The sequence below is a fragment of the Euprymna scolopes genome, chromosome 17 (genome assembly GCF_053919585.1).
Source record: "Euprymna scolopes isolate OS-2025 chromosome 17, ASM5391958v1, whole genome shotgun sequence".
NCBI classification, from domain to species: domain Eukaryota; kingdom Metazoa; phylum Mollusca; class Cephalopoda; order Sepiida; family Sepiolidae; genus Euprymna; species Euprymna scolopes.
Window position 1 is genome coordinate 68,977,230 of NC_136498.1, and position 23,320 is coordinate 69,000,549.

General features: G+C 32.3%; 1 protein-coding gene across 3 annotated transcripts in view; it reads right to left on the bottom strand.

The window, feature by feature from the left end:
* The window catches only part of LOC145296778 (utrophin-like), a 230,199-nt gene extending 207,197 nt beyond the window's left edge, over positions 1-23,002 (bottom strand). For all 3 annotated transcript variants that reach the window (XM_080142837.1, XM_080142836.1, XM_080142835.1), the window contains exon 1: positions 22,837-23,002. In XM_080142837.1, coding sequence (XP_079998963.1) covers positions 22,837-22,861 — 25 coding nt within the window. In that variant the 5' untranslated portion in view covers positions 22,862-23,002. The remainder of the gene's footprint in view (positions 1-22,836) is intronic.
* Positions 23,003-23,320: the final 318 nt, after the last annotated feature.

Sequence of the window (23,320 nt, forward strand, 5' to 3'; positions counted from 1 at the left end):
CACACCCAAGAGTTATCACGAAGTATAAACAAACAAAATTATATAAAAATGAGTTACAACTTTTCAGAAAGTTTTATAAAAATCCAAGGCATCAATTTTTTAATAAGCACAAAAGTGTCAATTTTAGCCATTTTAACATGAAAGGCACCCCTAGGGGAGCAACCAGAGTTTCCCCGGAAAATCCGTTCTGCTACTTTTTTTTATTTTTATTTATATCATGTTCAATGTTTGTGCCAAATTTCAAAAAATTCCAAGGCGTAATTATTGAGAAAAGTGCGGGCAGACGAACGGACAAGGGTGAATTTACAGGTCCCCCCCCCCCCAAAAAAAAATGAAATTGGGCGTCAAAAATGTAAACATATTTTTTTCCAACATTTACATAATATTAGTTTTCTGCTTTTTAGACTTAAGACAATTATACATAAACGGATTGTTCAGAATGTGGAACACTTTTCCTACGAATTGATGCCATATGCAATTGATCGGCAGAGGTACGGTACGCTTTAAATGATTACGAAATCATTTTTAGCAGATTTCCAATATATCTCCCTCTATCTCTATTCACCTCTTCCCTCTATTCACCGAACATAGATTGAAAAGCATAGGCTCACAACATCATCTTACATGAAATGAAAATGAGGGGCAAATAGCACCTTTATAGTGGTAATCGTTTTTTTTGTTTTTTTTAATACATGCGAGATTTAGAAATAACGTTTTTATTTATTTTTTATTTTTTTGTAGAACTAGATCACAAGTCTGGTTATCGCAGTTCAAGGGTCAAAAACACGCGTTCAACGAATTCCAGCACACCTTTTACATATATTTATTTATTTATTTATTTTTTGCCTGAGGGTTTCGCGTGTATATATTGTCAGCACATGTGCGTACCCAGACAGTCTAGTCAATAAAACTAAAACGTAATTGCAGTTTCATGTGAAGTAAAGCGTATTGGTTACGGCTGAGATTGGATGCTTTCACGAATTCATCTTCTGGTGATGAAGAGTTTACAGATATTTTAGAAATGATTTTTACAGTATCCCTCCCTCTTTTTTGAAGCCGTTGAAAGCGTCTGGGGAAGACGATAGACATTGATGAAAGAGAGAGAGAGAGAGATAGAGAGAGAGAGAGAGAGAGAGAGAGAGAGAGAGAGAGAGAGAGAGACAGACAGACAGACAGACAGACAGACAGACAGGCGGAAAAGCCAGAAGAGAGAAAAGTGAGAGTGAGTGGCCGAGAAGAGTAAGAAAATGAAATGTAAAGAGGAAAGAATACGAATAACAATATTAGCTCTGTAAAATCCGATACAGAGTTCGAAGGGTAACTACACAAAATGAAAACCAGGTTCAAAAAACGGGAAAAACATTTATTTACATTGTGGCATTTTTTAAAAGATTAGTACATATGAAATTTATAACTTTATTGTTGCATTTTTAAAAAATCATTATTTAAGTTAACTTTTTACGGAAATCACTCTAAACAAGGTATGAAACTACTTTATTTAAGGAGCTATAAAAAACTACTCCAAGGTAAAATAAACTAACGATAAATATTAGATGGATAGATTCTAATCCAGAAAACAGCAATTCTTTCATCTTTGTCTGAAACATTGCTCATGGAATATAAGGACTACAGGATGAGAGTTATAAGACTGCCAAAAGTGAATAAGGTCCACTTCATTCTCTTAAATTAGAAGATATATTTAGGAAAAAGGGAGGATGCTGTAGATATTTGGGTTAAAATAGAGACAAAGTCCTTAATTATTGTCGGAACAATGCATATGAATCTGGTTTTTTTTTTTTCGATTTTCTTTCGTTAAACTTTCTTTTCATTTTGTGTTATAATCTTTCCTTTGTTATAATTTGTTGCTAGATTTTATCGAGTTATTATTGTCGTCAACCATGAGTCAATCTGTACAAGCACCAGCCACTTCATATCCATTAAAACAACTCGATTATACGTCAAATATATGCTAGCAAACTTTGCCAACTTGCTATTGCGTTGAAAAGTTGGCTATTTGAAATATTAATTCAAAACAAATAAGCATTTCATTTCTAACCTTGCAGTAAACATAAAAATCCTTCTCATTTATTAATTTGGGTGCACATTAATATTTCAGAATGTGACCCTAAAGAAAGGGAAAGAAATCAATTTGACTTTTCACTTGCAATTTAGAAATAAATCATAACTTGTTAAAAATCAAGTCTGTCCCTCTAAATTAAAGAGCATTTGAACACAGATATTAAATATTTGTCCAGGAAAAAAGAAAAAAAGAAAACGATATTGTGAAACAGAACTATTCGTTATATTAAAAGCCAAGCAATTACTGATTAAAAAAATAAGTTAATAAAATGTCTGCTTTTCGAAATCAATATGCAAATTAGTTAACCTTACAACTGATATCGTATATACAAAAGCAGTGCATACAAAAAAAAGATGATGCGTCTATTGTGCAAGGTTGAAGAGGCCTTTCTGACTTTACTCTTAGTGCGAGAAATGGGTTCAAATTATGCTTTTATTCATTTAGATGCCTTACTTGGTTGATTACCGTCTTGCTTGTTGCCGTGCACATTGGATGGTGTTATAACAAAGATGGGTATTACCAAGATATTACACCTTTGATATAAATGGCAGTTCTTTCTCACTTTGTTTCATTTTACTTCAGTCGAAGTTCTCAAAACTCAAGGGGCCCCCTTCCTGGGACTAAACACTTGAACTCTATGCAAGATACATAGATATCCGAATGTTCCATTAAAGTTCTTTATCTCTCAAACACCGAGTTAATAAAGAAGTTGAGAACAATTTTCCTCTCCACAATGGACCATTTTTATATGCTATAGTAGATATTTCTCTTTGCTCTCTTGATATTACTGGATTCCATGACAAGAATTCATCTAGTCTAGGGGAGTATTCAGCTTTGTGTTGCTATTTTAAGTAACACCATTTGGACAAATTGCACTATCTATATATATAAAAAGCAAAAGTGGCGCGCGCATTTTTGTATGTCTGCGATAGACTTTTTTTTGGGGGGGGGGGGGGTTTGACCACATTACTATTTTTTATAACTTTTTATATACTCCCTAGATTATAATATCTATGATTTGCGAATGGACGTTGTCTCCATATTTATTTTGATCGACTTTTATAAAATTCCCTCTATTCTGTCCTTTCGTGTGTTTGTTGATCTTTTTCGTATAAATAAAGCGAAACTTGACTCGCCTGGCCTTTGTGGATAAGACGTCTTGAAGGCAATCAGCTTTGATCAATGCTGGGGAAACTCTTCATATCAGACAATTGCTATTCATTTGGAGAGCTTGCCCTTTTTTTGGGGGGAGCTGGTTTCCCCCAACATTGCGGGGGAGCAAAGTACAGTAAAAACTGGCCTGCAGCCAACGTTCAATTCTGTGGCTGCGTGATCTCATTTCTGCAAGTCAACTTTTTAATCATTAAATGTGAACGCTTTTCACTTCCTCTCACGTCTTAGCATAGCAGTAAGATCTCCGCTTTTCTTTCACTTTTTTTTGCGCCTTCGTGTCACGGGTTCGAGCCTACCTGCCTACTAACACTTTTTTTATTCCCCAACACCCGAGCAACGCAAGGCACCTCCGCTAGTCTATTATATAAATCTCATCTGTCTGCTTGTATGTATGCATGTACGTATGTATGTATATTTGGATCTCTGCCTAAAACTTTCAACAGCGATGACGGATTTTGACGAAATTGGTATTGTTTTGAAGCTCGACCATTCGGACGACAAATATAAAAAAAAATTATATGAAATCTTAATTGGCCTGTGAATACTATGTGATTTGGAATATTTGGTCAGGATTTGTCAGTGTGCCCAGAGAATGCTAAAAAATTACAACACAAATATCCACAAAGTTGGTATTTCCTTGACTGACTTTGCCCCGGATGAATAATATCTATAATTAGAAAAAAAAAAAAATTCTTTGACCCTAAACTGGCGCAGATTTCGTTTGTGCGAGAGAGAGAAAGAGCTGAGCAGAGAATAAAGAAAAAAAAAAAAAGTGAGGAGAAGGAAACTGGGGGAGAGGGAATGTGAAGAAGGTGGGGAAGATAAAAAGATAAAGAACAGGTAGAAGTTTACATAGAAATATTTTACCCTTTTGTCCCGGCCAATGCTGAATAGCTTTGCTAACAGAGATGAAGGTTCTTAACTCCAAAAATTAAAATATTTTTTATGCCAATAAAAAAAGCTCTATTTTCTCACAGCTTTTATCCCATCAATCTTTTCGATTTCTTCAAGTTAGTTTAGTGTTCTACTCCCTTGCAATTATTAAAGAATTGTAGAGTGCCACAATATTAATGCATTCCGGTCCTGAAACGGGCATTCTTGCAAATAATAATTTAAGTGTAGAACCATTTTCATCATAAAACAATATAGTTGCCCCAAGCAAAAAAAAAGACAGTATAAATTCAGTCAGAGAAACTTTTCCAGCTAAAGAATTAATCCAGTCAGGATCAGCAGAGCATCGTGATCTTGTGTTAAGACAAAAAACTATCACTGAACAATCAAAAGAAATTCATTATCTATATATCTATATATATATATATATATATATATATATATATATACACAAAGCAAAATGGGCACGTGGGTTTATGCATGTCCAAAAAAGGCTTTTTTATGCCGGATTCTTGACAAGAGGAATTGGAGAATTTTCCTTACTCCCTAAATTGTAATATCTCAGATTTGAAAACGGACATCGTCTATCTTTATTTTGATAGACTTTTAAAAAATTCCCCCTTTCCCGTCCTTTCGTGCATTTGTCTATTTTGTATAAATAAAACGAAACTGATTGAAGCAAACATGAGTGTCTCCTGGCCTTTCAGGCCGGGACATCTTGAAGGCAATTAGGTTTGATCAATGTGGGGAAACCCTTTATATCAGACAATTGCTATTCATTAAGACACTGCCAGAGTTCCTCCTTTTTTTGAGGGGGGGGGGCTTGTTTTCCCCAACATCGTGGGGAAACAAATATGGCAGAAAGCAGAAAGCTTAACTGGCTTCCAGCCAGACATTCATTTCTGCGCCTGCGTGATTCTTAACTTATTTTTCACCTTCTTTTCCTCCTTGATGGACATCGCTAAATTTGAACGCTTTACACTTCCGCTCACGTCATGTCGTAGTGGTAAACTCTCAGCTTTTCTTTCATTTCCTTTTCCGCCTTCGTGTCACGGGTTCGAGCCTGCCTGCCAACGCATTTTTTTTTTTTTTTTTTTTACAGAGATTCACATAAAGGAAAATGAAATAACTACATCGATACAATTTATGCTCAGACTTTGCGTTTCTCAAAATCTCATCTTTATTAAGTAATAGCGAACAAAGGCATCAAGTTATAGTTTCATTGCTAATCCCTATCACTAAACCCACTACACAATGCAAGGTTAATCCTTTCTTTAAATATACTTTAGCGGATTATCTCCTACCCATTGTTTGCGTTAACGTTCAACTTACTTTTTCATTTCCCATGCTGTTGACTCATCCCATCCACAGGTTGATGTCAAGATCTTTTTTTGGGCACAAAATCATTCCTGAAATGGTTATTTTCTCCTGTTGACTGAGATATGTTATTGGTCCTGTGCAATTCTAGGAGGTCCACCTTCCCAGACTTTGCCTTCCTTCTTTGAGAAGAGGTTAGTTCATTACTAACAGCCTGAGGGTCCTTGGGATGCTGACAGGGCTATTCAGGCATTTTTGTTTTGCAGGCCAGAGTGCTCCTCCTCTGGGGCACTAGTTCTTCAATTGCACTTTCCACCCCTTGTGTCACATCTTATTATCAAAGGGAGATAAATACCATCTTTGCTTGATTTTTATATGTGAAAATTGCCTCTCTGTAACTAGCTAAGACAATTAACTTGACCTTGTTTTAACATTGAAAGTCAGAGTGATTATGCTGTTGCTAATGAAGATAGTGTAGACGGCTTTAATGAAAGAGATTAATTTTCTTAATGAAAATAAATACTACTATCATTACTACTGCAGGGGGGAAAAATAAAGTCATAATTAATGCAAAGTTTATCCATACATAATATGTTAACTGCATGTACCCTTTGATAGAATAACCAAAAGTAAAGAGGTTCTTAATTTTCTTTTCTTTATATAAAAGAAGTCATCGAAGATAAGGGTTAATGAGTGTCAGGCGGACACTGTAATGATCGTTAGTCGTGAAAATTGTGTAGAATTTGATTATTTAAGAGGACGGCTCAACCAAAACTTGTTTACATTGAACTTGAAAGTCATGTTGTAGTCAGCTGAAAAGTAGCCCCATGGTATAAAGTTCCATAGGCGAGCAGTTTTTGGAAAGAAACTGCTTATGGAATTTGCGTATAGTTTTAGGCACAGATAGAGAGATTAGGAAATTGCTGGCAGTGGTTGTAGCTAGACGAGTGTTTATTGCGAATGTTTAAGCAAAATGTAAAAAATTCAAAGGGTCTAGACACGCAAAAAAAAAAGAAAAAAAAAAAAAAAGAAAAAAGATTTTATCTGTATGTGTGTGGGCTTGTTGTGAACGAGTTTATAATCTCTTACTATATTTAGTAGTCCATGATTAATTTGTGTTTTGTTGAAATCCCAGTAGCCAAGTTTTGCCTGCAAAACGTCTGTATACCAGTGTTATGACTGAAAAGGGTTCTTGTAGCAAGTTGAGCGTTTTTTTTCCTGTTGACAGCGTTCAAGTGCTTGCTTATATAATCAATGAGAACAGTCCTCAGCTATAAAAGGCAACTCCTTCCGATTGGTTGAAGTCCAGTAAGCAACCAATCGAGATTGAGGATTTTGATAGAATTGACCAATCACTATTAAATATTTCAAGCAATGAACATCGAATATCTTACAGAGATCATTTCTCTCCTGCTTGCTGCTAATTCTGGAATAGGGAAGAGCGTGGTCCACACTAGTACTAAGTACAGGACTTAATTTAATATTTTCATTATATTGTTCGGCTTTAATTAGATTTTTTTTTTCATTCAACTTTCTAACTAGACGTGTCAATGTTATTCCATTGCTTGTTTCCTTAGGTAGATTCTGAAACATTTAACATTTCCTATTTTATTGGGCACAATTAAAATTACTAATCATTTGAATAAAAACTTGGCAATCAAATGTATTCATTATTAAATACATCTTCAAAAGATATTGTACTTAATTTGGAATTATTTTGAGATGAGTAATTTGTATAATTTATTTTATTTAATTATTTGTGAACTATTATCCTCATCTAGTTGTTTTCACGACGCTTCGGCAATTATTTCTCTGGTTTTCGTCAGGTTAACTGCGACGGGATAGGCATGTCGAATCCTCCAACTAAATCCACAACAAGTACTGTCTTCAATAGTTGTCATCTCATCATGGTTTGGTCAACTAATACTTTGATCGACTTTGGGTAGAATTGAAACCGCTACCTCTAGACAATGCTCACCTGGAATCGTAGATATTCCACATCTCTATCCACTGTGCCATGGGCCCGAAAGGGCAATCAAGGTTGGATTCTTTGGTCTTATAAATCCACATTTTAATATTTTTGTACTTCCAATTGTCGGGTCTGTACCGATTGTTATATTATTGAATTAATTTGGAATTAAAAATCTTAAGAGATTAAAATAATCATATTTTTTTGGACTATTGTTCTTATTTTGAGTGTTATTCTTAACGTTTCAGCCGATGTAACCTCCGACCTTTTTCAGGTGTATCTTGTAGAACTCTGGAATCTTTCTCTACGGAATTTTGAACAGAGCCCCTTATTTAATCCATGATAGGAGCATGGTCTCATTCTGTCAGCCATGATCAGGTAGAAGTTTTAAATGATTCGCAATTGTATTATTAATATTGCCTTCAGCCTCCAAAGAGTGTCAGCTAGAACTGAATTTTACTTAGTGCTTTATAAGACTTTAAGAGAAAAATATTACACTTTCGTTTTGTTAACAATGAGTCAATTAAAAATTAAATATTTCATTAATAACGTATACTTCAAATAAATGCATAGTATACCCTCCTCCCCCCATCCGGAACAATTTGAAAAAAAATATTTTAGCCGTGAATAAAATATGCAGCTGAGCTCATACAAGGCAGCATTATCTTTATCCTGAAGCTAACAACAAGGATGACCTTTGTTGGATGTTTTAAATTTGAACCGTTGAAGGTCAACTAACGTCACAGACATGATTGATGAAAAAAAGGCAAAATCACATGACGCAAAAAAAAAAAAAAAAAAAAAAAAAAAAAATGTCTGCAAGGCATGGAAAATAAATGTAAGACAGTTGAAACTAATTCGCTGCCAGAGATAAAGTCGAATCTTTCTCTCCAATACAGAACGGTTTCTGTATCCAGTGTACCTAGTTACAATAAACATTATATAGAGATCTAAGTTATTAATAACTACAGATCGAAACATTGTCATGCCAGTGTAATGAAGCTTATACATATCTGTATGAATAAATACTATTATAAACAGCTCCATTTATTATTGAGGACTATTATATAAACCCTTAGTAATAGTCTAAGATAAAAATCTAGAGAATTGCCACCAGGTTTAGATAATAGTGCTCAATAGTAAATAGTTATTTATAGTAGTATTTATCATACAGATATGTACAAGCTTCGCTACATGGGTATGACAAAGTTTCAATCTGTAGTTATTAATAACTAAGATCTCATGCGAAAAGTCTCTTGGTTATTTAGGTGTTCATAGTTTTTTTTTTAATATGAACATCTTAATGAAAAGACAGATTTTTCGCCGGAGACGATCTTAGTTATTAATAAATACAAATCGAAACATTGTTATGTCAGTGTATCAAAACTTGTATATGTTTGTATGGATGAATACTAGTGTGTATATATATATATATAAAAAGAAATGCATGTTATTTGTTTTAAGATCATAATACCGCGGCCTATATAACGATAATCTCCTCCAGGTAACACCCTCTCGCTGATTATATATATATATATATATATATATATATATAGAGAGAGAGAGAGAGAGAGAGAGAGAGAGAGAGACTTTATCTTTAATTTTGAGACGCATTTAGATGAACTAAGAGTCTAGGTAGCCTATGCAATCTTTGTTTATTGTACGCATATATTCACAAATATTGACAATCAATTGTTTAGTCATATTCCGCTATTTGCAAGAAATTAGATAGCATTAAACGGTTGCAGGTACATAACTATATCAGTATAGAAGAAATCACTGGACAACAGTCATGTCATTGTCAGCAAACGTGATCACAAACAATTTATAAGAAACCAATATGTTGAACCGTTGCATTGTCAATGTAAGCCAAAACAACTTATAAAAGGTAGGCTCTACTTAAATAGTATCTTTAGTATTGAGCATTAGATAGATATATACAACTTTATTACAAAGAAATAACCAGGATTATATATATATATATATATATATTACTAGTATTACTAGACGATTATAAGCAATAAATATAGCATTAGTTTTAAATTTTAATGGGTTTTTTTTATTATCATTATGTTAGTTTTTATGTGGGTATAGTACAATTTCGGTGCCCCCCCCCACATGTTATAATTAAAAAAAATGATGTGTTCACGTTAAATATCCTGTTTACTAGAATATATATACCACAATAATAATAAATTCAATAGTTTAGGATTTTACCAAACAAATACATATCACCAAAATACAGCATAATCACGCTGGCACACCAGTTCGTTAGATCATCAAAGTTAAGCTATGTTAAGTCTGATCAGTACTAGATGGGTGACCATTTAGGAATACCAGATGCCATATCTAAGAGGACGTTGAGACCTCCCTGCAGGAACTTCAAAAACCTAATGTTTTCATCTCCCTTAACCGGGATATACATGCAAGTGGGGACCACTTCTGAATTTGGTATTCCCTAGACACTTCCTCCTTTGGGGGCAGCTGGTTCAATCCAAATAAGGTTAATGCCGTTATATTTATCATCAATCGCTTTGCAAATGTATTACTTGATTAAATTTTCTATATCTAATTTATTTAATATTTTTGGAGGAGGAGTGTATGCTCTGTGGGCATACCCTCTAAAATGGTAAAGTTTATAAAAATAAAAATAATTATGCAGAAAATAGATTAAAAAAATAATTATGCAGAAAATAGATTAAAAAAATAATTATGCAGAAAATAGATTAAAAAAATAATTATGCAGAAAATAGATTAAAAAAATAATTATGCAGAAAATAGATTAAAAAAATAATTATGCAGAAAATAGATTAAAAAAATAATTATGCAGAAAATAGATTAAAAAAATAATTATGCAGAAAATAGATTAAAAAAATAATTATGCAGAAAATAGATTAAAAAAATAATTATGCAGAAAATAGATTAAAAAAATAATTATGCAGAAAATAGATTAAAAAAATAATTATGCAGAAAATAGATTAAAAAAATAATTATGCAGAAAATAGATTAAAAAAATAATTATGCAGAAAATAGATTAAAAAAATAATTATGCAGAAAATAGATTAAAAAAATAATTATGCAGAAAATAGATTAAAAAAATAATTATGCAGAAAATAGATTAAAAAAATAATTATGCAGAAAATAGATTAAAAAAATAATTATGCAGAAAATAGATTAAAAAAATAATTATGCAGAAAATAGATTAAAAAAATAATTATGCAGAAAATAGATTAAAAAAATAATTATGCAGAAAATAGATTAAAAATTCATAATGATAGGTTCATTAAAAAAAATAAATAAATAAATAAATACATATAAAATTTATATATATCTATTTCTTTTATTACATAAAAGTAACTGTGTATATGCGAGTTCATTCCTTATGGAGTCGCAAACGGCTGGGTCGATTTTTATGAAGTTTCACACGAAGGTACTTTATGTGCTTGGCAGTGTTCTTATATAGGTTTTGTATCAGAATGTCTTCGATAAATATCGATAATCGAAATAATCCAATGAAAGAAAGAACAGGTGATTTTGACCAAAGTTAACACCTTACATAGCCTAACATTACAAATGCATTTGAGAAACTTTATTACCACAGAAGCAGAACGGCCAGACATAAAATCAACAGTAGGTTCTTTGGTATGGCAGGGGCACGTTCGAAAATTGCACCATGATACTTAACTTTCATTTTAAACTTTAATTGAAGCCATTATATATAGAAATTTTTTTATAAAACCAACAGTAGGTTCTCTACACTGTAATGTGAACTATAATGTATTGTGAACGAAGTCACTGCGCAGAGGCATGTGAAGTGCAATGAGTTCCCAACTAAAGGAAGCAATCAATTGACTTGGTTAAAAAATGAGCGATTTCACCGATTTCAATGACAATAAAAACAAGGGAGTGTGAAACACTCGATCATTCAATCCCGGGCAACGCCAGGCTTTCCTGCAAGTGTGTGTGTGTAGTTATATAAATATATTATAATATATATCTATATAAGCTGAACGTCTGTGTGTGTGTCTGGTCACGAATAGGCTCCTATATGGTTGACTATTATAGAAAACTGATCACATAATGATAGAAGATGTATCGAGACACAGGAATGGGTATGTTTGATCTGGCATAATAATGATTCATTAAAATTGTGGGGTCTGCGTACGCACTTGGTCCACAAAGTATGGAAATAAAAAATTTAAAAATTAAAAAAAACGTTTCCAAGTGTTTTTGATATAGATGTACATAATACTTTGATAAGTATGTTTTAACTTAAATACGGATGGTATAAAATTGTGGGGTCTGCGTTCGCGCCTGGCCTCCATAGAATGGAAATAGGCACAAACTTTAATAAAGACTTTTCATATCTATCTGCGTAAGTATACTTTGATAATTATGTTTCAGTTTGAAGAAATATGGTATAATAAAATTATGGGGTGTTCGTTTGCGCCTGACCTCGATAGAATGGAAATATGTCACAAAGTTTAACAAGGTTTTTTAATATAGATCCACAGAATATTGTGATAAGTGTTTCAGTGTGGACAGGTATGGTATAATAAATTAAGGGGTTTATCTATTTTATTTTTACTTTCATCATATTTTGCTTTGGCTTTGATACCCCCAAATTCGAAGCTATCTCTTTACAACCCTTCCTTTTCATAATCTATCATACTTTCATAAATCAGAGTCCATTTTCTGTAGGTTGTTTTTGAACCCAGTCAACGACGGGTACTTTTGCTAGTATATATATATATATATATATATATATATATTGCTAAGTAAAATACAATTATTTTTCATTAACGTTTCACTCAAATTAAACATCCAGTATTTTAGAGTACAGATTTGTAAAAATTGTCAAGTTTTAGGTTATCTTTGTGACTTTGCTTAGAAGTTTCCATAGTGATTTTTCTAATAGAAATAGTGAACGTAACCGTTTTTTGTTTTCATAAGGAAAAAATTATTTTCCATTATTAAAGAATGTTAATATTTTATAAATAATTATACAGAATGTGACTAAAGATTGAAATTAAAGACTTACAAACTAACCATTGATGAAGAGAGGGGGGGGGACATTAAGGTTCATACCAGCCGAGATTCGCTTCAAGTTTCACATCATTTTAGCATTTTTAGAGTATGGTTTAATTCATCATATCCTTCTTAGTTGAAATGGTCTAGTTTGGTTCTAGAGGACGAACTCTCCTTCAGGAAGGATTATTGCTGGTTGCCCAAAAGGAATACAAATGGGTTCTTTCTCGACCGTTGCTATACTCGACCAGAGTGATCTTTTAGGAGAGCGTATCGCCCCCCCCACCTCCCAAACACTTTTCAGGCCTTGTGCCATATTTTGCTTCGGTGGGAAGCAATTAAATAGGACATTAGATCAAGTGCTTTAAATTCTTGGGATTTGTGTTGTACAAAGAAATAAACAGGAACAGTTTCTGTAAAACGGTTTTATTTATTTAGATATGCGCATGTTTATATATGACTGTTTATTATTTATATAAAGGAAGAGCAGAGGAAACTAGAGGGAAATGGCCATTTTTTTTCTTTTTAATTATCGGTTCATATTTGTTTAGTATTGCGATAGCATGAGTCATCAGCAAGACCTAATCTTTCATTCTCAAAGACGGGCACTCCACTCTCATTAAAAGGCATGGGCTATAATAAATACAGTCTATGTGTCTATTAAAAAAAAAAAATCAAGTGAAGCATGCACAGTGAATGAGGCATAAAAAAATGACTATGTTCAGCATTTGCCCCCCCCCCATTTAGCCCCCCCCCCAAACAAAAAGTCTCTAGGGGACGTCAAATCCTGGTAAAAATAAACAAACGGTGCAGTTTTAGGCCTTAACATATGTAACTTTCAGTTCTGCACCATGCAAAAAAAAGAAAGGACTAAGTCCATTATTTGCCTCCTCCCCCATTTAGCCCCAAAAGTCCCCAAGGCGTCTACATATTTAAATTTGAGTTCAGCACCATGCAAAACTGCTAAATAGACATACCATATTTGTCCAAAATTTTCTGTGTAAAATAGTCCCAAAAATGGAGCGTTTTTATTAGCCATAAAAGAGCCCCTGGGGCACACCCAAGAGTTATCGCAAAGTATAGAGAAACAAAATTCTATAGAAATCAGTTACAACTTTTCAGAAAGTTTCATAAAAATCCAAGGCATCAATTTTTTTTTAATAAGCACAAAATTGTAAATTTTAGCCATTTTAACCCGAAAGGTACACCTAGGGGTACAACTGGAGTTTTCCCAGAAAATCCGTTCTACTTTTTTTACTCATATCAGGTTTAATGTTTGTGCAAAATTTCAAAAAAATCCAAGGCGTAGTTTCACATCATTTTAGCATTTTTAGAGTATGGTGACAGACAAGACAAGGGTGAATTTATGGGCCCATCCTCCTTTTGTTAGGGAAACAATAAAAAAATAAAGCATAAGCGGTGATCATTGTGATACTTAAATATTTTGATTTTTTTTTTTTTTTTTTTCAAAAATCAAAGAAGAAAGAGAAATAACTTTTTAGATACTACAAAAATAAAATAGATAAATAAAGATTCAATTTAATTATTTTAACACTTAGATCATTTTCAGCATCGTGGAGGCCAAAGCAGAGTTTCAGCTCGCCAGTAATTTTTAGTTTCAGTGAAGTTGGGGTCAAATCTAATAGAGATTTTTCGATATACAGAGAAAAAAAAGTCAATTTTAGGCTTCTCCCCTCTTTTGGAAATAGGGTACGATTATGAATATCTCCAGTATCAAATAATCCTTATACACTGTGAAATTTACTTTATGTATGAAAACCAAAAAGGGGAGATATAACACATGAGAAATATTTGTAATCAAGTCACCCCTTGCTGTTATTTCAGATCATTTGAAACCATAGCAGTAAGTTTTAGTCTCCCCTTTATAAAAGGCCAGAGGTTTTAGAGAAATATCAGATATTTTGTAATTCATATGAAAATTAGGAAAACAAATGACTATGATTGAAACAATTTATGGCTATAAAAAAGTGCCAAAAATAGGCTCTGGATGATGAATAATCCCCTTAATGTGCAACTTTAAGGGCAAATGTCACATAGCCCACTACACAATTCAGGTCATTAGCTTTCCAACGAGCCTTCATTTGTTAAATTCTGATCAAAAGTCGCTAAAATTTGGAACTTATAAAATTGCCAAAAAGGTGGTATATATATTATACACACACACACAAATTGAATACTGAAATGCTCATATCTTCGGTTCTATGGGACGAAACCACATAAAAATTTGTAGGCTTTTTGAAGATTATAATAATATTCTATGATTAAAATAGAATGACAATTTGTAAAAAAGAACCTATATTTTCAAACCAACAAAATATGCCCAAATTTGCCTACATTTGTATATGGCAGGCTAGCTTCAGTTTTGCTGCTTGGGTTGTCTCCCCTGTGGTCTTGCCAGGCCACTAATATATAGCATTTTTGCAAAAATCAAGACAAAATATAAAATAAGAACATCATATGGTGTATTTCCAATAGTTTTGTAACCATTTGATAAAGTGATATAAAATGAAATAACAAACGAAAGTATAGTGTAATTATTTAAAAATTCGAATTTAAAATCTGTATGCAAAAGAGTAGATGCAAAAAAAAAAAATAAATAAAAAAAAAAAAAAAAAAAAAAAATAAATAAATAAATAAAAACGATCGGTCTGGCGAACCTGTACGAGAGTGCCCACCCCCTAAAAATGCATGTTTTACATTTTTAAAACTTTTTTTTCAACAATTATCATAGATTATCAACGATTATCAACGATTATCAAAGATACAAATACTTATGTCAGAAACTATGGAAAAACCAGACCTGTCTATCACATTCACTTCAAATCCAAAGTGGAAGGAAATTCAAGATGAACTAGTCCCTGGACAAACATACATCAATCAACAAGATATATTGAACAGAGTGTTTCACCTGAAGATAATCAAAGTGATGAATCTGATAAACAAATCAGAAATCGTTGACCCACTACGATGATACATGTACACAATTGAGTGGCAAAAAAAGCTTGCATCATGCGCATATCTTATTGTGGCTTGCCAGAAAAATCAACTCCAATCAAATTGATTCCATTATATCAGCTCAGTTACCTGATATACAAACTGATCCAACCTTATTTGAAATAGTAAAAAGTCACATGATGCAAATTCACCTTGCATGGTTGATGTCTAATATATACAAAAAGATATCCTAAAAAATACCCACTTGAAACTCAGTTTAGTAAGGATGGTTATCCGTCTTATAGGAGAAGATCGCCTAAAGATGGTGGCTTTAAAACTATGGTTGACAAGCATGAAGTTGACAATATGTGAATTGTACCTTACTTTTCTCTTACTTAAAAAAAAAAAAAAAAAAATGCAATGCTCACATAAATGTTGAATTTAAATTTGCGATTCTGTGAAATCCATCAAATGTTCGCAACGTAAATAAGGGATCTGATGCAACCATGTTTTCCTTACAAAAAAGGTTAGTTATGAAGTTACTCGATATGAAGTTGGTAAATATATAAGCATTAAGGAAGCATTTTGGCATATTTTAGGGTTTCCTATCCATGAAAGGCATCCTCCAACCCAACAGCTTGCAGTTCATCTTGAAAAGTGTCAGAGGGTTTACTTCATAAACGAAAATGTACGCCAAGTTACCTTAAACCCAAAAGATACAACTAACTGCATTTTTTAAATTGTTTTAACAATTTTGCAAAAAAACTTATTTATAATCAGCTTCCATTGATTACACATGGAATACCAACACATGCAGAGGAAAAACCGAGGAGCTAATGTTGATGGTCATCCAGGTGTAAAGTTTGAAACCACAATTGGAAGAGTTTTACTCTGTGCACTCACGTCACTATGAATGCTTCTTTTTTTTGCGACTCCTTCGTCATGAAATAAACGGACCGACTTCATTTTCATTTCTAAGAATTATTGATGGACAACCTTGACAAATATATTGTTTTACATGTTTTTCTATTCTCTCTGCAATTGAGAAATTGAAATGGACCAATGGGTGCGGATAAGTAGAAAAGACGGAGATTCTATTTTCTAAAAACATGTATTTTGTTGGTCACTTTTAACTAAGAACAACAAAGTTGGTATAAAAAAATATATATATTTCTGCAAAATTTTACTTTTCTTCATATTTTGCTTTGGTTCCGAGACCCAAAATTTGAAGTTATTTCTTTACACGCACCCCCCCTTTCATAACCTTTCATACTATGATAAATCAGGGTACATTTTTGAGAGCTCTTTTTGAACCCAGTCAACCACGAGTACTTCTGCTAGTAATAAATGAATTAAAGGAATTGAAAAAAAAAAAAAAAAAAAAAAAAAAAAAAAAAAAAAGGCACTTCTACAGTTTAACATCCCCAAGCAAATTTAAAAAGGCATTCTTAACAACGGAAGGAAAAAAAAAGTTTTCCTTTTAACTTTTATGTTGTGCAGACTGCGGACGGATCTCTAAAATGAAGATATTTTTCTTGTGGATGTTAGATTGCACTAACGCAAGAAAAAAAAAAAAAAAAGTCATAACTAATTAAATCCATCATAGGACATTTTCTTGTATGTGGTAGTGCTGTTTATCCTGAAATAAAACGCAACTTTCAAGGTATTTTATCTCCACCCAGAAAAATGTCATAACCCAGACACCATCGCGTAAATACAGCTAGCCATTATAAAAAAAAAAAATACAATAAAATAGTAATAAAAAAACGAGATAAAGGGATAATTTCAAAATGTTAAATTAATCAACAAATTAATTCAAAATATCATGAAAGTTGCGTTTTATTTATTTATTTAGCACAACCTACATACGAGAAAATGCATTATGGTGGATTTAATTCCGTAATCATTTTTTCTTGGGAGGGGGGTGTTCGTGCAGTTTTACATCCACAAGAAAATTGGGCGCTTCTACAGAATTGAGATGAGATTTTGTAGTCGATAAATGGAGTTTTCAAATAAAAAGCAATGGTTTCAACTGATTTTTTTTTTGTCAATTCTAATAAATTATAATGGTAGCTTCCAAATTATGCAATCGAAATTACCTGAATATTAGTGAATTATTAAACAAAACAACTTTAATCGTGTTAGCAGGTGAAAAATTTCCTCCATCTTGTTTAAATCAAAACGGAAAATTCTCTTCTGAATTTGTGTCTTACAATCGTTTTCATCAAATTCTATTTTTTCTTTTCTTTAATAAATAAATAATTTTCTACCTTATCGATTTTCGTAATTTTTGGATATAGTTATCTTAAAAATACGAGGAATACGTCGATACCATTGTTTTAATGTGAAATTCAGTATTACGATTTCCGACATTTCGTCCCAATAGTGTAGAAGCGCCGAAAATTGTTCTCATTTTGAGATTTTCGTCCGCAGTCCGCGGCGCACGCGGCGGCGCACCGCACCGCACCACACCAGTGAGTGCACCACTACTGACTGCACCACTCACCAGTGAGTGCACCACATAAAAGTTGATAGACGGTCAATTAATTCAATTAAAATTTTTTTTTTGAAGTTCACTTTTTTTTTTTACAAAACTTAAATATTTTGTAAACTTGAGGTTTTGAAAAGTGAAGTTGTGTGTGCGTCTTTCTTCATCGGGTTTGTATTACTGTACACAGATTCGAAGAAGTTGTCAAAAAAACAAAACAAATATATAACAAATAAATGTTATCAAAGGCAAGATAAGTTACTTTTCTACCTAACTGGATATGTTTTTAGTATTTTTTATTTAATATAACATGTTTATTCAGTTTGAAAAACAGTGTTTACCGATGTATTGGAAGATTCAAAATGGCGCCTGACTCTCTCTTTGACACGGTAAGTTTGGAAAAAGTTAAAAATAAAAAAAATATACAAAATACTGTTAACATATATTGAGCGAGTTTCTAACAGTATTTTGTCTAGTTTTTTATTTTTAAATCCTTTTCCCAAACTTACCGTGTCAAAGAGAGAGTCGGGCGCCATTTTGAATTTTCCAATACATCAGTAAAAACTGTATGTTTTTCGAGCTGAATAAACATGTTATATTAAATAAAAACACTAAAAAAATTATCCAGATAGGTAGAAAAGTAACTTATCTTGCCTTTGATAACATTTATTTGTTATATATTTGTTTTTTGGCAACTTTTTCCAATCTATGTGTACAGTAATACAAACCCTCATTTTCTTTGCGTTATAACAAAAGTTAGTTTTGTTTGAATCAAACATTTGTTTGGCAAACGTTAATGGATGGCATGAAGATTGTATAGCGGCAATATTGCAAATTCCGTCCACAGTTCTGTGGAGTTCGGCAAAAACAAGTTCCGCATGCAACTGATCACTTAATTTCTCAATAATAGCTGAAGGGTAAGAGGACCCACTTTGCTGTAACGAAAAATAGAAGCGCCCCCCCCCCCCCAGATTTGCGTAAAGTGGTAGGATTACTTTAAAATCTTTACAAAACGGAGGAAAGAAACTGAATTCATTTTTAAAATAAGGCGCTTATGCAGAATACAGACTGTGATGTGCATTTTTTTTTTTTAAATAGGATTTTCAAGTTAAATTCAGTTTTTACGGTATCTTGTTTATTAAATTAATGGTTACAAAATGTCCTCTTCATTTGTTTTTAAATAAATAGCATTTCAGTACGCCGTACTGAAATAATGTTATTCATTTTGGACACTTATGCAGAATACGAACCGTTCTGAGTACGGTTCGTATTCTGCATAAGTGTCCAAAAATAAGAAAAATAAGGGACAAACTCCTAAAACAGAAACATTACCAAATAATTAAAACACACACACACACACAGAGGCAAAGGTTTTTCAATAAGATTCATAAGTAGTAGCAAATAGATAATAAATAAAAACAACAGAATCTAATCTATTTTTCCTCTTTTCTTCCAGCACAACTAGTCATAAAGTTTTGCTTTCTTATATCCGAAATATTGCGTTTTAATGGCGTTTCTAAAGAAGTCCTTTTTTACTTGCCTTTTCACAATGGCAGAGTTGACAGAAGGTCGGGTTTTAATATAAAGAGAATACAGCTCCCAAAAGGGACAAAAAAGGTGTTTATGCACTTTTGTTACCGTGCCATTTCTAATAGTATTTTAAAGTTAAATTCACGTTTTACGATATCTTTTTTTTTTTTATTAAATTAAGTGAAAGTAAAAGAATAGTTAGAAAACGCCATCCCCATGATATAATGGTTTTCTAAATAAGGTTATTATTTCAGCACGGTAACAAAAGTGCATAAGTACCCAAAAATTTTAATTGCCTCAGTCTAGAAGCATTCATTGATCGAAGGTTGAAAAAAATCTGCTAGACGTAAATACTCCCGACAAACAGCTTAATATCATCCCTTGACCCTTCACCATTCACAGTAGAGATCCCTAGATGTAAGAGGACCTTCTACTCCAGTAGTTTCTTCCCCAGGACAGCTAAACTTTGAAATTTCCCTGCCGGGTCCCTGCTTCCCATACTGTACTGACATGCAGAATTTCAAGTGCAACGTGAACCGACATCTTGCTGCCCAACTCCATACACAGTACCCCTGATGCCCATGTCCCTGATAGTAGCCCCCTACAAAAAAGTGGCAATATGCCTTGTTTGGGGTGAAAATATAATAAAAATTTTGAGTCCCGGAAAAATATTTATGAAGTCACATTTGAAAAAGATTTTATTTATTTTTTTTTTTTATTTCGCTAAATTTTTAATAAAAATGGAAATAAAATCCAAAATATGGACTTTTTAGAGTATATTTTGAGCTTATTTATTTTATGAACTAAATTAAGCTTTGTTTTTGCATGCTTTTCTCTTTTGTGACCTTAAACCCAAAATTTCGTTAACAACAACAACAAAAAATCTGCACTGTTATTATCAATAACGGTATTGTTATCTGACATATGATAGTAAAACTGTGACAACTTTATGTGTGTCCGTATGCATGGAGTTTCTTCGCCTCTTACAGTTTAGAGGCCTGACCATAATCATCATGGCATAATGCAATGAAAAAATTACACAAAGGTACTTATTCAGAATTACACTTATTTAAAAATACAGAAAAAAAAATCTCTAAGTACGTACTCCTTACAGAACAATGGAGATGTCATATTCCAAAAATTACGTAAATCATTCAAATAGTTAGAAAATCATAATTTACAGTGTTTAGCCTTTTACTGCTAAACTGCATTGAACATAAAGCTGATTTTGACCTCGACATTTCGAATAGAGTTGGCTTCCTCTTATTTATTTCAGAATTTATGATGGCCGACGAAAACACTACGACTCGCTTAATCGTAAAATTTGTTTTTCTTGAATTATTATTTAATTAATAATAATAATAAAAACTATCAAATTACATGATTTTTGGAATCCATGATTGGTACGTACTGCATCGTGCATCAATACAGATTTTTATGTATTTACCTTTAATTGCCGTCGCAAGTGCAATTCTGGATATGCACACAAAAAACACTATGAATCGAAATTTTACTGAAATAAAAAAAAATTAGCAAAAAAAAAAAAAAAAAAAAAAAAAAAAAAAAAAAAAGAAATTTACGAAAATAATGCATTTCGTAAAAGCCATTATAATCTCCAGCTTAAAAAGAATGAACTGCTTTGTGACGATTTAAATTTTAAAGTAATTTGGAAGCATTTAAACTGCCGACGAAATTTTTTTTTTTTTCTCTGGCTTTAAAATTCTTAGCAAATACTCATTTAAGTTTTGGAAATTTTCAGTGTAAACTTTACCATAACATTAGTTTTGTAATAATTTGGTCCAATTAATAAGTTCACAATCAAAACGATATCGATATCAAACTTCTAAAATACCATTTTAAAAACGAAAAAACGAAACAAAAATGAAAGTAAAAAGATTCACAGACAATGCCAGATATAGCTCTAATTAGATTGAAAAAAAAGTGATCCTAAATTTTTCAGCTTTAAGAAAACTGCTATTGAAACAACATTACCTAAACAAAATTAGTTAAGTTAGTTAAATTCATAATTTTTATGAATAATTAGGTGGTACTAATGCAGAATACGGACCGTACTGAAATAATATCGTTATTATTTAGAAACCTATTCTTAACACGAGGAGGGGGCGTTTTATAACTATCCTGTACTTTCATCTAACAATTTAATAAACAAAGTCATCTTAAAGCTAAAAAGTTCACGATAAAATAAGATACAAATATGGACTAACATTCGTAAATCGACATCAAGCAGAAGTTTCGGTATTATTATACAAACACCGTGACAGCGTTAGGGTTAGGGTTAGGATTAGGGTTAGGGTTTAGGGTTGGGGTTAGGGTTAATTCGCTGTCACGGTGTTTGTATAGTTTTACCGAAGTTTCTTAAATAGATTTTTCATATAAGACAATCCAAAGCATGATTTTTTGTGCTTATGCACTTATGTTACCGTGCTATTTTTTGAAAAATAGTATTTAAGTTTATATATATATATATATATATATATATTATTAAACTGTTAGGTGAAAGTGCAGAATAGTTGCAAAACAACCCCTTCCATGTTAAGAATGGCTTTCTTATTTCAGCACGGTAACATAAGTACAGTTTTTTCTTTTTATGTTTTTAAACATTCTTTTATTTTACACACTTTGCTTTCAAATAAAGTTCTTATATATATATAATTCCGTCTTGAAGTTGCATATTTTATGAAACAATTAATTTTAAACAAAAACAAAAAATGCGGGGTAGGGGATCAATTTTCAATTGGTTCACAACAAAAACAAAAATCTTGTTATGTTGTGAAAAACAAATGTTTGGGATTTTTGTGTTAGCGTGGAACTACGGATCTACATACGCATCATAAATAAATATACAAGCTAAAGTAGGCGGGGCCACCGAAAAAGTAATGCATCTACCAATATTAAGCAGTAATAATATAAAATAAGGATGCAAGTCCATAGTTCAACTTAATTTAAATAACTAGAATATGAAATAAAATAAAAATAAAATAACACGAAAATAGCATAAAATCAAAAAGACAACTTACGTACTAACAAATCTTGATTAATAATTATTTCATTAAAACTATACCAGAAAGTGATTAAACTCTTTCAAACTTTTTAGAGTTAAGTTAGTTAAGCATGGTCAGTACATTAAATTATTAAGACAGAACAATTAAGAAAAGTTTTCAATGAGACGAAATTCATTAACTTCATTTTATATAAAAAAAAAAATAAAGAAATAAAATACTTGTAAATCCATTATTAATCTTCTGGGCTACCATACAAAAAAAAGGGGTTGATCATTATCAATAGACAACATGTGATCCCTTTGCCGAAACAAACAAAGGGAGTTTGGCAAGTTTTTTTTTTTCTGGCACAGATAATAAACTAAAATACATTTTATAAACTTACCATTTACATTATTATCCGGCGACATTTTGGTTTGTGGTGATGTCAGATCCACAATTTTTAATGGTAAATTCTCAAAATTCGCTTTTTATGAGGAGGACTATATTACGTACGTTGTTAATAGTAAAAAAAAAAAAATATCGTAGTTAGGATTGTGTCTACTCCCACTTTTACCGGTAGATTACCTCCTACTCTTTAATAGTTCCCTCCCTCCCTCTTGAATAATGGCGTACTTTTCTTTTCGTTTCTTTCTGCTATTAGTTTTCATTTTCTTCCTAGTTTTCTAGTGAAAACTTATTACATTATGCGAGATTCATTGATCTCTCTCTCTCTCTCTCTCTCTCTCTCTCTCTCTGATTAGGGTTAATGACGGTACAGTCAATGGGGCAATATTGTAGTAATCGTTAGTAGTAGAAATTTGGTAAATGGGATTACTTAAGGGGACGGCTCTGCAAGACTTTGTTTACGTTAGACTTGAAGACGACCA